General features: G+C 44.3%; 1 protein-coding gene across 2 annotated transcripts in view; it reads left to right on the top strand.

Moving 5' to 3' along the window:
* Positions 1-5024: 5024 nt before the first annotated feature.
* The window catches only part of LOC115465396 (follicle-stimulating hormone receptor-like), a 355843-nt gene continuing 342923 nt past the window's right edge, over positions 5025-17944 (top strand). For both annotated transcript variants that reach the window (XM_030195840.1, XM_030195839.1), the window contains exon 1: positions 5025-5241. In XM_030195840.1, the coding sequence (XP_030051700.1) occupies positions 5096-5241 (146 nt within the window). In that variant the 5' untranslated portion in view covers positions 5025-5095. The remainder of the gene's footprint in view (positions 5242-17944) is intronic.

Below are 17944 nucleotides of genomic sequence, written 5' to 3'. Positions count from 1 at the left end.
CGCCTAGCGAGTTGTGCACGTAAATTCTAATTAGTGCCAATTAGTGCTCATTATTGCTTGTTAAGAGCTGTTATCAACGCTGATTAGCTTTTTAAGCCAATTAAGTTATGCACGTTGTTATAGAATACACTTGGCTTTTGGCACAGATCTCTAGTCGCACTATATAGAACAGGGGAAAGTGGGCTATAAATACTCATCATCATCATTTGCTTAGGTAACAAGGTCCTGGTTCTGCAATTTGACATTGATATGGTGGATCATGATCTTTTGTTAAATTTGCTAGACAATTTGAGATTTGTGAGAAAGTCTTGTCCTGGTTTTATGGCTTCCTGAAGTCTAGGTCTTACAGAATAAAAATGTAGAGCACATTATCATTGCCTTGGTCTCCAGATTGTAGTGTGCCGCAAGGCTCTCCCCTATCCATGGCTCCACTAGGGGGGAGACTTGAGTCAATTGGATGATGTCACTATGTACATCCCTATTGAGGTGACATCCATAGAATTCTATATAGGATTAAAACTGGCCTTAATTTAATAGAATCCTGGGCCTCTGAATTTAGGCTATTATTAAATCGGGAGAAGACTAAATTTTTGGTAATAACTAATCTGTTTAACCATGATCCCTGTAGCAATTTTAGCATTGATTGTATTTCTTATCCTTTGGAATCCACTCTAAAATTTTAGAGGTTATTGTTGATTGGCACTTAACCTTTCAATCTCAGGTGTCCTCGGTGTTTTGTTTTGTTTTTGGGGTTTTTTTTTCCAATTGATACTTTCAGATTCCTTGTCCAATCTCTTCTCTTGACCCAATTTGATCATTGTAATTCTATCTATGCAGGGTATAAAGAATGTCTTAAGGAAACTGCAAACTGCCCAAAATACTGCAGCTAGACTTGTCATGCATGTACCGTGTTTTGATAGGGATGCTCCGTTGCTGATACAATTGCATTGGCTTCCCATTAGGGCCAAGAATATATTCAAACTCAATGATCTCTCATCAGTTCCTGCTGACCCTCAACAACAATTTAACTTAACGGAATTTTTGGAAAATTCTCTTGATGTGATCACGGAGCGAACAACTTTAATAGTGACTTTCGCATTCGAGACCGATAGAAACAACATACTCCGACTTTACTTCAGACACATTTCAACACAATTTCTCGGAACTAAAATACTGGGGTTTCCTGACTTGAACACAGAGACTCAGAAAAGAAGAAAGCAATTTAAAGACTTGAAATCAAGAGTTGTTGCTTTGAATGGGACTTTCCTATTAAAATTTCCATGTAGATGTTTAATTTCTTTAAATGCAGTTAATTATGTCTTTTTTGAATCAAGGAAACTACAGGAGTTTATTTTATCTCATGAAGGAGAAGTAGTTGGCAGTCTGGATGTCCCTACAAATGAGAATGCTGGCAATCGCTAGTGGTCCTTTAACATATCCCCTCTTTTGTTAGAATAATATTTCAAATTATATTTTTCCTTGTATCTTGCCTATAATAAGTAGTGGACAAAATTATATGCTATTTCAATCTTATGTATGTAGATTTTCCTGCAATATATTTTTCTCTTTTTTCCAATTAACATTTATGTTATGTAAATGTAATAATGAAACTTATAAATAAAGAATTTAAAAAAAACTCAATGCTCTTATATTTCAGATTTTGCATGGTATTGCCCCTGACTATATGTTGCCCTTTGATACTTTGCCTTCTCACAATTCAATCTTTGGTGTAAGATACTGCCTGCATCTTCTTTATCCTACCTGCAAGAAAATACATCTATCTATTCAGCTACTTTTTCATACAAAGGTACTAGTGGAGTGGAGGAGTGGCCTAGTGATTAGGGTGGTGGACTTTGGTCCTGAGGAACTGAGTTCGATTCCCATTTCAGGCACAGGCAGCTCCTTGTGACTCTGGGCAAGTCACTTAACCCTCCATTGCCCCATGTAAGCTGCATTGAGCCTGCCATGAGTGGGAAAGCACAGGGTACAAATGTAATAAAAATAAATGGTGGAATTCCTTGCTGAAAAATATGAGATCCCAAAATGATTACTTGTTTTTTGGTAAGTTTTTGAAATCTTTCCTATTCGAAGGATTTCTGTCAATTGATCCTGGTACTTAGTCTCTCAACTTCCATTCTCTCCAGTATGCTTTATTATTGAATTTTATGTGTTTACGGTTCTTTATTGATAAGTGTGAGTTTATGAATTTTATTTCATATTTTGTAATGACTTCTTTTTAGTTTTTCAGCCACATTGAACTCGAAATTGTGTGGGAAAATTAGGGTATAAATGTAATAAATAAATAAATAAATCATCGTCATTATCACTATTGGTAAAGGGTGCACACTTTTTGCAAGCAGAGTGCAGTCTTTCATAAGAATAGCCACACTGGGGCAGAGCAATGGTCCATCTAACCCAGTATCCTGTTTCCAACAGTGGCCAATCCAGGTCACAAGTACCTGGCAGAAACCCAAATAGTAGCAACATTCTATTCTACCAATTCCGGGGCAAGCAGTGGCTTCCCCCATGTCCATCTCAATAGCAGACTATTGACTTTTCCTCCAGGAATTTGTCCAAACTGTTTTTAAATCCAGATATGCTAACCAATGTTACCACATCCTCTGACAATGAGTTCCAGAGCCTAACTCAGTGGTTCCCAAACCTTTTCCTGGCGGCACCCAAGCCACACAGGTTTACAAGATATCCAAAATGAATATTTATGAGAGAGATTTGCATGCACTGCCTCCACTGCATGCAAATCTCTCTCACTGTGGATATCCTGAAAACCGGACCGGCTGGGATGCCTCCAGGACCAGGTTTGGGAATCACTGGCCTAACTACTCATTGAGTGAAAAAGTATCTCCATGTAACTTCATTGGGTGTCCCCTAGTCATTGTACTTTTGAATGAGTAAAACATCGATTCACTTCTACTCGTTCTACACCACCCAGGATTTTGTAGACCTCAATCATATCCTCCCTCAGCCATCTGTTTTCCAAGTCCAAGAGCTCTAACCTCTTTAACCTTCCTTGTATGAGAAGAGTTCCATCCCCTTTATCATTTTGGTTGCTCTTCTTTGAACCTTTTTCTAATTCCACTATATCATTTTCGAAAGATACGGCGACCAGAATTGAATGCAATACTCAAGGTGAGGTCACATCATGGAGCGATACAGAGGTATTATGGTATTCTTGGTCTTATTTGCCACCCCTTTCCTAATAATTCCTAGCATTCTGTTTGCTTTTTTGCCACTGCCGCCCACCGGGCAGACGATTTCTGTGTATTGTCTACAATGAAACCTAGATCTTTTTCTTGAGTGTCTTCTTTAACACTCAAAACCACTCCAAACATTTCCAATCAAGCTCACTTTTTCTGTAAGACTGCACACTCTTAACATAATGGGGAAAAAAATCCAATAAATAACACACGGAATGAAATGAAATGAAATGAAGATTTTTGGGCTGCACGCTTCTAATATACCACAGGTAGGATAAAAACTGCTCTCTTGGGGTAACTTCATAATAAACCACCAATTCAAATTTCCAGGGGAGAGAAGAACTGCTGTGGTACCTGCATAGCTGCCAAGAGGGGGAGGGCAAAATTCACCAGACCCGGGCCTCCGGGGGGGGGGGTGCCCGGTGCAGGGGTCTCTCACTCTCTCTCTCCTGCTCCTGACAGGATCCAAGTGATCGCGTCAACAGAAGCAGGAGAGAGAAAACTCTGGTGCTAGGCCACCCTTGCATTGCCTGCCTAGCAGCTGCTGGGCCCTCAGACCGCACATGCTCAGTTTTGAGACTCATCATGTGCGACCTGAGGAAAGCAGCCACAGGGGCAGGCAATGCTGGGCAGAGGAAGGAGCCGCGCTGCCTGCAGCTGACGGGGCCAGCCAAGGTACTTTGGGCAGGCAGGAGGAAGGGGGCGGCGGTGGCTATGTCGATTTTGAGGGTGTGTGGCAGCAGTGGCGATGATGATTCTGCCCCGAGCCCGGTGGCAGCGGACCTGCCCCGGGCCCGGCTCTGTCTCTTGGCGGCCCTTGGTACCTGTGAAGGAAGAGGCTCCTGGTACCAGAAACTTCTATTGTGAGAAGCAGCGTTGATCAACCCCCGGGACATCACCTATCGGGGCCCACTGAATACACTCAAAAGTGTGGATTTTCTTCATTAAGTCAACCTACACTGACTACATAGTTTGTTACCTTTAGATTGTAAGCTCTCTTGAGCAGGGACTGTCCTTCCCCATGTTTAAACTTGTACAGCGCTACGTAACCCTTGTAGCACTTTAGAAATGCTAAGTAGTAGTAGTAATACTAAAGATTTATATTTCTTAATTTCTATATATGTTATTTCAGAGTTTGAAGCAGCATGTATGCAATTTTTATCATAAGACTGTTAAAGTATCATTCATTAATATTTTGCATTCATGCATTTACACCACTGACTTAGAAATCTGGCATTATTAGGTTGTATACGTTCTGCTTTTGAATCGCTTTCTTTAGGGCTGAAAGCCCATGACGCTTTTATTCATGTTTGGACCTGAGCATGTCCCTCTTTCTATGTTGTTATGCAATTGTTTGGTATGTGTAGATTTGAAATGGATGTTTTCATCACGTTCCGAGCATGCAGACAATGAACTGAACTAAAATTAATTAATTCAGGTGGTTACTTATCTAATCTAATCTATCTAGTTTATTATTTCAACTCAGATTTAAAAAAAAAAAACATTCATAAATTGTACTGCAAATATTCTCCGTTTTCAAAGCTTAATCATTTTTCTTAGCTGGCAGCAAGAGCATAAAGAGGAAATTGACCTTAAATAATATCCAGAAGCAAAGATTGTCATTAGATCACATAAAATGCAATTGATTTCACACCTGCAGCTCACGCTGAAGCACTGAAGAACTAAGTGAAACTTACACACACACACACAAAAAAGTCTTCCTTTTGGAGTCACGTGCTACGCCTCAGTAATTTTTTTTTTTTCCTTTAAGGCGGATCTTCAGCCCAGGGAGTCATTCTTAGAGAGCAAGCTGTAGAGTCCTTGTCTAATGAACGAGAAACAGCAGATGTAAAAAAAATAAAAAATAAAAAACCCCCACCATGCCTCTTCTTTTCCTGCTGCTTTTCCTGGGTCCTTGCTATGGATGTTTTCACCCCCTCTGCCACTGTTCCGTCAAGATTTTCGACTGCATGGAAAGCAAGGTGACCCACATTCCTTGGGACATCCCTAAAAACACCACTGAACTGTGAGTAAAAACAGCAAACTCTTAAGGGTTCCTTCCAAGCTGCTGCCCTTTATAAACTTGTCACTTGATCGCCGCTATCATTCTCTGTTGTACTTTGGCAAGCAAGAGGTTTGCAGTAGAAAGCATATTCAGTTGCACTACTGGTATTTTAAAAGTGACAAAATGCTTGTCTCAAAGACAGTCGTTCTTGCTCTGAAGAGAACATACACTGTATGTTTGTGAGACATCTACAGTAGAGTGTTTTCTATTGCAAAAATGCACATCTTTTACAGTGGCATGCACATTTCTTCATGCTACCATCTTTCCTTCGGAACTAAGGGGTCCTTATACTTAGACGCGTAGGCGCCTGCGTGCACCCGGCATGCGCCAGATTGGAACTACCGTCCGGCCACCACGTGCCCTGGGTGGTAATTCCGTTTTTTGACACGCCCCCAAAAGAGTGTGGCACTTACCCGGCGGTAATCAGCAGTTTATGCGCACTGCCCGGCTAGCGCATGAGACCTTAACGCAAAGTCAATGGGTGGCGGTGAGGTCTCAGGCTGGAGAATGGCCGCACGCTGGTTTTAATTTTGCTGCACGTCCATTTTCGGCCACACATGCACAAAAAAATGCCTTTTTTTTCCCAGGTGCGCTGAAAGATTGACCTGCGCGCGTCCAAAACACGCGCCTACACCGGTCCAGGCCACTTTTAGGCGTGACTTAGTAAAAGGGCTCCCTAAGTGATAAAGAGATCATTTTCAATCCACTCTGCCTTGACTAGCTTGATTGGAATTGCTTGGAGTGGTTTATAGTGTTAAAAAAGACAAACAAGGAAAAAGCGTCCTTTCTTTGCAGGCTAAAGAAGTGTGTGTTATTTCTTGTTCAGTGTTGTCTCATTCTAAAACAAGTGCTTGTATGCCTAGAAGTAACTTTCCGTTTAGTTCTGTAGTCAAATGGTACAAACACTGCAGGCTAACTAGAATGAACACAGTCTCCAGGAAGGGAGAAAGAAGAGATTCCTGACTCTCACGCTGTGTGTGCAAATACTTTAAAATAGATAGTACTGTATTCTGCATTGTCTCTTACAGCTTTGTTTTGAGAAGCTGGAAAAATAACATATAGAAAAATGCAAATAATGTATCTCCTTTGTATTTTTGGTGTTGATTGATTGATTTAAATTTTTATTATACCGCTTAAACTAACAAGTAGGACCAAGCAGTTCACAGACTAAAATTTAGAAAGCAGAAAGGAACTCCGTTAATAAAACAGGAGAGCAAACACAGATAGGCACAGTCAAACAGTTCCAGGCAGAATGCTTAGCCCTCAAACCAAAACCCAGCTCAGAGGCCGAAGGCTTACAAAAAAAAGCCTCGTTTTAACTTTGGATTTAAAGGCTGCCAAAGATAATTCACTGCAAATCTCCAAAGGGGTGAATTCCACAAAGCAGGAGCCGCAAAATAAAGGAAGGCGCAATGTCTCATGGTTTCCAGATGAGCATCTCTGGGCCAAGGTAATACCAACCTATGAGCACCCAGAGACTTGAGATCAGTGAAGCAGTGTACGATGGCATACCCATCCTAAACATAGTAACATAGTAGATGACGGCAGAAAAAGACCTGCATGGTCCATCCAGTCTGCCCAACAAGATAACTCATATTTGCTGCTTTTTGTGTATACCCTACTTTGATTTGTACCTGTGCTCTTCAGGGCACAGACCGTATAAGTCTGCCCAGCACTATCCCTGCCTCCCAACCACCAGCCCCTCCTCCCAACCACCGGCTCTGGCACAGACCGTATAAGTCTGCCCAGCACAATCCTCACCTCCCAACCACCAGCCCTGCCTCCCAACCACCGGCTCTGGCACAGACAGTACAAGTCTGTCCAGCACTATCCCCGCCTCCCAACCACCAGTCCCGTTTCCCACCACCGGCTCTGGCACAGACCGTATAAGTCTGCCCAGCCCTATCCACGCCTCCCAACCACCAGCCCCGCCTCCCGATCTTGACTAAGCTCCTGAGGATCCATTCCTTCGGCACAGGATTCCTTTATGCTTATAACCAAAATGTCCAGGATGACCAAAGTTTATTCTCCAAAAGAATTGCTGATAAAACAACCCAACAGGGGAATTGCCATGAGCATAATTAAAAGGTGCGGCATGGCCGAGTGCTCCGCAGAGATTTTTGGCAGAGCAATCTCTGTAGAGCACTCGGCCATGCTATGTTGTTATGGCAATTCCATAAAGACAACACGTATGCTGAATTGAAAGACACCCATGATGAAGATTGTGTTTGTCGAAACACGGCCCATATTGGGTTGTTTTATCAGCAATTCTTTTGGAGAATAAACTTTGATCATCCTGGACATTTCGGTTGGGTTTTTTTCCCCACTTCTTTGGTTTTGTTTTGTTTTGTGAGACTGTGTGGAACTCATCGGTTCCGTTCTGTGTCATAATACCCATCCTAAATGCACAAAAGGCCAAAAACAGAACCTTGAATTTAACCCGAAAAGCAACTGGCAACCAATAGTGACTCTTAAGTAAGGTGGCGACATGGACGGACTTATGGGAGAGACAGAGGAGCCGGATCGTAGAGTTCTGCAGCTTTTGATCCAGGGAATAGACAATCACAGAATCCCAGACTAGATGCCATTACAGTAGTCAAGGCGAGTCGCAAGCAATACAAGCAAAAGGGATTGGAAATGTGTTATGGCTAAAAAAGGAATGAATAGAATGCAATTGGTCAATCAGGTTAATTAATAATACTTTAAAAATTCGTATTGGTCTACCCATTAGGGATATGTATTCATTAGCATGTATATTTTGATCACTGAGGTGCCTTATAAATATTTGAGTGCACGCAACCCCTTTAATATTCAGCCCATGATGGTCAGCAATTTTGAAGCTGTGGGCTGAATTTAATCCATATGTTCAATGCCACAGAATTTGCTTAGCAAGTAGTCCGCATGAATTTTAATTAAGGCCAATTAGTGCCGATAATTGCTTGCTATCCAATTGTCAGTGCTGATTAGCTTGTTAACTAATTAAGTTATGTGCATTGTTATGGAATAAGCTTCAATTTCTGTGCAGAAATCAAAGCTCAATGTATAGAATCCCGGGGTTAGAATTAGATTCTATATATAACGCCTCAATTTCCGTGCGGAAAGCTAAGCATCCTATATAATAAAGCTCACCTCCAACGTTCTGAGGCTGCCTGGTGGCTTCCGGTGGTGGTGTCCTTCATGGAGTAGATTGTGACGTCAGGGAGAGGGGAGGAGCCACGAGTGTCCACTGTGGAGGTGGAGTAGGGAAACGTCAGGGAGAGGGGAGGAGGTGCGAGTGTCCATTGTGGAGGTGGAGTAGGGAAACGTCAGGGAGAGGGGAGGAGGTGCGAGTGTCCATTGTGGAGGTGGAGGAGTAGGGAAACGTCAGGGAGAGGGTAGGAGCCGCGAGTGTCCAATGTGGTGCCTAGGAATCGCACCAGACTGCCTGAACCTCCCGAACCACATGCAAACACTAAACGCCCTACAAAAAACGCTGCTGCCCTCCCTCTGCTCTCCAACTCCTGATTCGCACTGTCGGAGAAGACGGAGAGGGAGGGCGGTGAGACGGCAAGCGAGATGCTGCGCTGACTGTCCAATGTCGAGAAGGCCGGTGAGGGATCACAGCGATGGTCACGGTCCACTCGCAAGAGGTGGGAGGGAAAGACCAGCGGGTCCGACTGCAGCGCATCGCTCATCCCCGTTCACTCACAGCAAAGAAACCAAAACTAGCAGATGCTGCAGGACGTCTAATAGACAGGAATGGAAGACAGCACAGCAAGTCTAGGGTAAGCAAGGAAGCACATTGGTTAATCTCTGTTTCCACTCCCCTACGCAGCCCTCATTGGCATACACTCAAAAACAAGGAAACCTAGGAGCTGCTGCTGCACATTGTCCTTTTAAAATTCTTGATAGACAGTGCCTTAAAACGTCAAGGACAAAAGGAGGGGGGAGACAGACAGATCCTGCAACTGGGAGGGGGAGGGGGAAACAGGGTGGACCCTGCAACGGGGAAACAGGGAGGAAGGAAGGAAGGGAAGGAGGCAGAGGAGGGGACCCTGCAACTGGGAGACAGACCGGGGGGGGGGGGGGGGGGGGGGGGTGTGATGACCCTGGAACTGGGAGGGAGGGTGGACCCTGGCACATACTTTCATTCTTACACACACACTCGCACCTAGTCTCACTCTCTCTCTGTCACACACACTCGCACATTCACTCTCTCTCACACACTCACTCTTACACACACTCACTCAAACATATACACTCCCAGGAAAACCTTGCTAGCGCCCATTTCCTTTAAAACAGAAATGGGCCTTTTTTACTAGTATTCTATAAATTACACTTTAATTTAGGCGTATGTTATAGAATATGCTGAGCGCTGCTCTGCGTGACTAAATTTTGTCGTGGTCAATTATTGCAACTAAAACCTGGTGTAAATCCAGTCGTCTAAACCAGGCATGACGCGGATGTCTTCTATAACTATGTGCATAGATTTTAGAAATGCCCATGATTCACCCATTCCACACCTATAACCATGCTCAATTTCAACTATGTTACATAGAATTTACACGCACCAAATTACAGAATACATTTAGCAAGTAGTGCACATAAATTCTAATTAATGCCAATTAGTGCTGATAAATTGCTTGTTAATATCCAATTATCAGCGCTGATTAACTTGTTAACTAATTATGCAGATTTTGAAACTGATCTGTTTTAATCTTACATGGAGATTCTCTCAACCTCAAGATCCGTTTCGTTTAATTCTACCTTCTATGGTTGGTATGAAATATAAGAAAATATTGGAATCTTCTTTCAGTTTTTATGCTCCCCAGTTTTGGCTTTCTTTACCTATGGGTCTCAGAATTGTATCTAGTCATTTTTAATTTCACAAAAATCTAAAGACCCATTTATTCACACGTTTTCTTTCCTGCCTATTGATCTTTTTTCTGCTATATATTTTTTTAATTAATTAATTTATTTATTTATTTATGGCATTTATATCCCACATTATTCCCGCCCATGGACAGGCTCAATGTGGCGTACAATAGTCTATTAAACAACATTAATACAAAATACAGGAATTAGCGTCAGAGAAGGGAAAGAGGAACAACAGGAGGGAGAGGGAGAGAGGGGAAGGTGACAATTTGTCGATGTGGCTGCCGTGGCTCAGAGGGATGTAACACCAGGAGGACCCACAGCATATGCTCTACCGAAAAGGAAGGTCTTGAGCCGCTTCTTAAAGGTCGGGTGATCTGGGGTGAATTTGACCACTTGGGGCAGTCCGTTGCAGAATTGAGTGCTTAGATAAGAAAAAGAGGATGCATAGACAGTCTTATATTTGAGGCCACTGAGAGCTGGATAGTGGAGACTGAGATACGTGCGAGCTGACTTGCGGGAGTTCCTGGGCGGCAAGTTAATGAGAGTGTCCATGTAAGCAGGAGCATCTCCATAGATGATTTTGTGCACCAATACGCAGATCTTGAAAATGATACGGTCCTTCACAGGAAGCCAATGCAACCTCTCACGTAATTCTTTGTAAACTGCTTTGAACCACTCTAAAGTGGTTACATTACATATATTGACCACCTTGAGTGTTGTGCTCTTTATTTATGTAGCCGTTCCCCAGTGGCGTACCAAGGGTGGAGGCGGTCCGCCCCGGGTGCACGCCGCTGGGGGGGTGCCGCGGCGCGTGCCTGCTGCGAGAGTTTGCTAACTTCTCTCGTTCGCTGCAGCTCCCTCAGCCCCAGAACAGGTTACTTCCTGTTCCGGGGCAGAGGGAGCTGCAGCGAACGAGCAAAGTTAGTAAACTCGCAGCAGGCGTGCGCTGCGGCACCCCCCCCCCCCCAGCGGCATGCACCGGGGGGGGGGGGCTCTTTCGCGGGGGGGTGTCTTTTGCCGGGGGGGGGCCTCGCTGCATCGGGGGGGGGCACTGCACCCGGGGGGGGGGGGGCGGGGTGCCGCCCCCCTAGAAACGCCACTGCCGTTCCCTGTAGCTTTTGCCGGTTTCAGATTCAGATCTATATTTTCTGTTGCAACATAATATTTTATAAAATATACCTTGTGCCAAAACATGACCATGTCAGGTCAGTCTTAATGTATGACAGGTTACTTAGGGGCCCTTTTACTAAAATGCCGTAAAATCTGGGCTTAGCGTGTTCTAACATGGGACTTTCCTGAGCAAGAAGCCCAGCTTTTTCTCTTTTTATATTTTGCAGATTGTGGGGCCTTTTTACTAAGCTCAATGCGAGTCAATTTGGAATTGCTGCCCAGCTACTGCGTGGCATGGGCGGTAGTTTCATTTTTTTACATGCGTCCACTACGCATGCCGGAAAATAATTGTTATTTTCTGGCACGCAGCGCTAACCAGGCGGTAAAAGGCATTCTACGCATGTAGACCATTACTGCCCGGTTAACGCATGAGACCTTACCGCTATGTCAATGGGTGGGGGTAAGGTCTCAGACCCAAAATGGATGCGCGCCAATTTTCATTTTGCCGCACGTTCATTTTCGGCAAAATTTTAAAAAGGTCTTTTTTTACAGGCACGCTGAAAAATTTTGAAAAAAAAAATTGTTACAGGTGTGCTGAAAAATGGATCTGCATGCGTTCAAAACACGTGCCTATACCATCACAGGCCATTTTTTGGCACACCTTAGTAAAAGGAACCCTGTGTTCAAATATTCCCATTAGCGTGTGGTATCTGTAAAAACTTAATGCGGGAAAACTTACCACCTCATATTTAGGAGGTGTTAAGGACTCTTGACTTAACAGTGTTATGCAGTTAGTGTGCACTAATCCTAATGTGCTAGCTGGATAATGGGGGAGTGGGCACTCTCCGTCATGACACACCCCCTCCAAATTTGTTTTAAATAGCTAATGTGTGGGTTACCACATACTAACAGGCAAAATACTGCAAAATGTTTTACCACATTTTGCACTAGCCTGTTGGCATGTGTTAACCATGTGTTACGGGCTTTACACCCTTTAGGTATTGTTTTAGTGAATTATAAATTAATTTTGCCTTTTAAATACTTTTTAAAATGTGTTTGAATGGTTATATTTACTTCTTTTATTGTGTTTTGTCTTTGTTACTTGCCTCCAAATTTTATAAATGATGCCAAAACTTAAGTGTGCAAATGCATGTACATGGTGCTAAATTGGCACTTAACTGGAGATTAGTACAAATAATTGGAGTTAACAATCACTAATAGTGTGTGTAACTGACATATGCCCCTATTCTGTAAACGGAGGACCAAATTCTATAACTAGCATCTAAAAATTGGCATTGAAAATTTAACATGCTTAACGTGATTCTATAGCGGGTCTTCATCCTTTATAGAATTGCACTTAGGGCTAAATTCTATATATGGCACCTAGAAAATCCACACAGAAAACACTTCCACCTAAGCATATTCTATAAGCGCTGCCTAGATTTAGGCACTGTATATGGAATATGCTTAGTTAATATCCTAGCAGCTAAAACTACAGGCTTCCATTTACACCAACGAAAACATGGGGTAAATCTCAGCACGTAGATTTAGGCACAGAGGGCCATATTTTATAACAATGCACATAAATTTTGAAATGCTCATTTCGTTGCGCCTGCCTAACTGTAGGCTTCTGCAGTTAGGCGTGCTATGAGCAGGCCTAGTTGTAGGCACCTACAGTTAGGCGTGTTTCTAGATGTACGCGCATAAAATTTAGATACACCCTGAAATGCCCCTAGCCATGCCCCCAAATAATTATGCACATTAGGATGTATACACAGATTGTTATATAACACAATATGCTCGTAAATCCTAATTAGGGCCAATTAGTGCTGAAAATTGGTTGCTATCACCAGTGGCGTTCCTAGGGGGGCTGACACCCGGGGCGGATCGCCGATGCGCCCCGCCCCCCGGGTGCAGCACCCCCCCCCCCCCGGGTGCAGCACCCCCCCCCCCCCCCCCGGAACAGCGTGATGCCCCCCTCCCCCGGTGAAACAACCCCCCCCCCGGGTGCACGCCGCTGGGGGGGGGGGGTGCCGTGCACCTGCCGGCTCTTCGTTTTCATGCTCCCTCTGCCCCGGAACAGGAAGTAACCTGTTCCGGGGCAAAGGGAGCATGAAAACGAAGAGCCGACGGGCGTGCGGCACCCCCTCCAGCAGCGTGCACCTGGGGCGGACCGCCCCCCACTGCCCCCCCTTGGTACGCCACTGGCTATCACCAATTATCAGTGCTGATTGGCTTGCTATTTAATTAAGTTACATGTTAAATTGGGTGCACGTCCAATTTTAACATACGTAACTATAGGCACCATATATAGAATTTGGGTGTAAGTGCCTAACTTCTCTTCCATGCCACTGCAAAGAGGATATGGCCAAGGGAGGGCACGGCATGGGCATTCCAAGGATTTAGGTGTGGAGTCATATGCTACTTCCATTTTTGCATCTAACTGCACAAGAATCTACAGAGTAAACAAGAATGACTTAAGGTTCCACGTTAGGAGTCATAGACCAAGAAAGGGATCTAGGTGTCGTCGTTGATGATACGTTGAAACCTTCTGCTCAGTGTGCTGCTGCGGCTAAGAAAGCAAATAGAATGTTAGGTATTATTAGGCTAGGAATGGAAAACAAAAATGAGGATGTTATAATGCCTTTGTATCGCTCCATGGTGCGACCGCACCTCGAATATTGTGTTCAAGTCTGGTCACCGCATCTCAAAAAAGATATAGTGGAATTAGAAAAGGTACAGAGAAGGGCGACGAAAATGATAATGGGGATGGGACGACTTCCCTATGAGGAAAGGCTAAAGCAGCTAGGGCTCTTCAGCTTGGAGAAAAGGCGGCTGAGGGGAGATTTGATAGAGGTCTATAAAATAATGAGTGGAGTTGAACAGGTAGATGTGAAGTATCTGTTTACGCTTTTCAAAAATACTAGTTCTAGGGGGCATATGATGAAACTACAAATTAGTAAATTTAAAACAAATCGGAGAAAATTTTTCTTCATTCAACGTGTAATTAGAGTCTGGAATTTGTTGCCAGAGAATGTGGTAAAGGCGGTTAGCTTTACAAAGTTTTAAAAAGATTTGGACAGCTTCCTAAAGGAAAAGTCCATAGATCATATTAAATAAGACTTGGGGAAAATCTACTATTTCTGGGATAAGCAGTATGAAATGTTTTGTACTTTTTTGGGATCTTGCCAGGTATTTGTGACCTGGATTGGCCACTGTTGGAAACAGGATGCTAGGCTTTATGGACCTTTGGTCTGTCCCAGTATGGCAATACTTATGTACTTATGTAAGCTAGTATTCTATACAGAGTTTTGAACGGAACTGCCTTTATAGAGTTCATGCTTAGAACACATCATCCCAGCATCTAACTTTAGGCACCATATACTAAATGAACACCTTGGCGACTTTTTAAAAACATACTTCCTTTGTCCCCTCTTTTTAGAACCTGGCTTTAGAAACTTTCTCTAGTTAGTAATATTGGGGTGTATTCTATATATGGTGCCCAAAAAAAAATCAGTGCTGAAAAAAGCGCTATTCTATAAGCCACGCTTAAAGTTAGGTGTGGTTTATAGAATAGCACTTATGCCCGGGAATCACACCTAGATTTAGGGCATGGTCATTTGCCCCAACTGAAATGGGATGCAAATGTACGCGCATAAATTAGGTGCATTTCCACCCTTATTCTATAACTACATGCATTAATTTTAAGAATGCTCTTGTTCTGCCCATGATCCTCTCATTTCCCTGCCCCCTTTTTGAACTTGGGCAGGGCATGGATCGCGCACCTAAATTTACGGGCATATATTTCAATTAATAAGTGCCAATACTTGCTTCTTAATAAGCCAATTATCAGCACTAATTAGCTCATTCAATTAAAGTGCATCAACGAATTTGGCGAGTGCTCATATTTGCGTGCCCAATTTATAGCGACTTTTATAGAATTAGGATGATAGTACATTGCAAGTTTTATTTTTTTAATGGAATTTAGCACTTTATTTTTAACTCAAAAAATGTTAGCTAGAAATTGACACTGGTTCAATGGTAGTTAGTTGTATAAATAAGATCAAACAGCTTAGTTCCGTTCATGGTTTTAAATTTAATGAGGATAAAACTAAGCTACTTTGGCTAGCACATAAAGGTAGCACTATACCTAAAATTCTTTCTCTTTCTAAAGATTTCTCCCTCAATATTGAATCAACCTCTAAAATTCTGAGTTATTTTGGACTCTTCCCTCTCTTTAGAACCCCAGCAGGCTCATTTTTGAAAGAGAAGGACGCCCATCTTTCGACACAAATCGGAAGATGGGCGTCCTTCTTACAGGGTGGTCCAAATCAGTATAATCGAAAGCCGATTTTGGACGTCCCCAACTGCTTTCCTTCGCAGGGATGGCCAAAGTTCAAGGGGACGTATCGGAGGCGTAGCAAAGGTGGGACCTCCTCGACCCAGAATGGAAAAAAAAAGGGCGTCCCTGATGAGCACTTGGATGACTTTATCTGGTCATGTTTTTCTTACGACCAAGGCACATAAAAGTGCCTGAAATGACCAGATGACCACCGGAGAAAATTGGGGATGGCCTCCCCTTACTCCCCCAGTGGTCACTAACCCCCTCCCACCCTCAAAAAATATCTTTAAAAATATTTTTTTGCCAGCCTCTATGCCAGCCTCAGTTCCGTGACAGCAGTATGCAGGTCCCTGGAGCAGTTTTAGTGGGTGCAATGCACTTCAGGCAGGCGGACCCAGGCCCATCCCCCCCTACCTGTTACGTTTGTGGAGGAAACAGCAAGCCCTCCAAAACCCACCACAATTCCACTGTACCCACATCTAGGTGCCCCCTTCACCCATAAGGGCTATGGTAGTGATGTACAATTGTGGGTAGTGGGGTTTGGGTGGGGGGGGGGGGGGTTGGGGGGCTCAGCACACAAGGGAGCTATGTTCCTGGGAGCAATTTCTGAAGTTTACTGCAGTGCCCCCTAGGGTGCCCAGTTGCTGTCCTGGCATGTCAGGGGGACCAGTGCACTACAAATGCTGGCTCCTCCCACAACCAAAGGGCTTGCATTTGGTCGTTTCTGAGATGGGTGTCCTTGGTTTCCATTATCGCCGAAAATTAGAAAAGACCAAGTCTAAGGACAACCATCTCTAAGGACGACCAAAATTTCAAGATTTGGGCGTCCCCGACTGTATTATCAAAACAAAAGATGGACGTCCATGTTTTTCAATAATTCGGGTTTCCCCGCCCCTCCATCGGGATGTTTTGCGAGGACGTCCTCAACAAAACTTGGGCGTCCCTTTCGATTATGCCCCTCCAGGTGAACCATCTTTCACGAGTTGTTTTTTTCAAACTGCGTCGGCTACGTTGTATTCGGAAGTATTTTGACAAATATAATTTTACCATTCTAGTACAAGTATGTATTTTAAGTAATTTAGGGGTATGTTTACTAAGGTGTGTTAGCATTTCTAACACACCTTTAAATTTAAGGCACGTTAATCGCTAACAAGCCTATACATTTCTATGGGCGCGTGTTTAACGCACATAAACCATTTACGCGTGTTAAAAATGCTAACGCACCCATAGCGCACCTTAGTAAACATAGGCGTTAGACTATTGCAGTGATGGCGAACCTATGGCACGCATGCCAGAGAGGGCACGCAGATCCCTCTCCCTTGGCACGCGCGCCGTCGCTGGTCCGCCCACGCTCCCTCCCTCTGAGCACCAGATCGGCCGGCCTCCCGCCCTCCCTCCAGCCAAACAAGCATCAGGCCGCCCGCCCATCCTCCCTCCCAGCACCAGGAACCCCCCTCCTCCTTTGAAATTTAAAAAGCGTACCGTCCTCGAGGTTAAGGCAGCGTGCAGCGGCAACGAAGCCCATGTTCTTCGCTCGGTGCGCCTTCGGCCTTCCTTTCTGTCTCTCAAGCTCTGGTCCTGCCTATGAGGGGCTGCTGGGTGCTGGGAGAGAGGGCTGCCTGGTGCTGGGAGGGAGGGCGGCAGGCCTGGTGCTTGGTGGTGCTGGGTGGGAGGAAGGCCTGATGTTGGGTGCTGGGGTGCTGTGTGGGAGGGCGGCAGGCCTGGTGCTGGGTGGGAGGGAGGCCTGATGCTGGGGTGCTGCCTGGTGCTGGGAGGGAGGGCTGCCTGGTGCTGGGAGGGAGGGCAGGGGGGAGAGGAAGGTAGCTGGACATGGGTGGCTGGAGGGGAGGGGAGGGCAGGGGGAGAGGAGGGTGACTGGAGGGGAGGGGCAGGGGGGAGGAGGGTGGCTGGACATGGGTGGCTGGAGGGAAGAGGAGGGTGGCTGGACATGGGTGGCTGGAGGGGAGAGGAGGGTTGCTGGACATGGATGGAGGGAAAGAAATGAAGAAGAAAGGAGGAAAGTAAAGAAATAAATGAAAAGGAAGCCCTGGAAACGGAGTTAAGAGAACAGATAGAGAGCAGCAGAATCAGAGACTGGACCAATATGGATAGAAAAACAAAATCACCAGACAACAAAGGTAGAAAAAAATCATTTTATTTTCATTTTAGTGTTTGGAATATGTCCAATTTGAGAATTTACATCTGCTGTCTTATTTTGCACTGGGTATACTGGAGCTGTAACAGCTTACAGAAATGATTTATAATGAAAAAAAATCATGTTATTTTTTCCTCCTATACTAGTATAATATTTCCAATGATGTCTGTTTATATGCGCCATGGCTGGTGTAAGGGGTG

Source organism: Microcaecilia unicolor, chromosome 3 (assembly GCF_901765095.1).
Source record: "Microcaecilia unicolor chromosome 3, aMicUni1.1, whole genome shotgun sequence".
Classification (NCBI taxonomy): Eukaryota; Metazoa; Chordata; class Amphibia; order Gymnophiona; family Siphonopidae; genus Microcaecilia; species Microcaecilia unicolor.
This window is presented reverse-complemented; position numbering and strand designations above follow the sequence as displayed.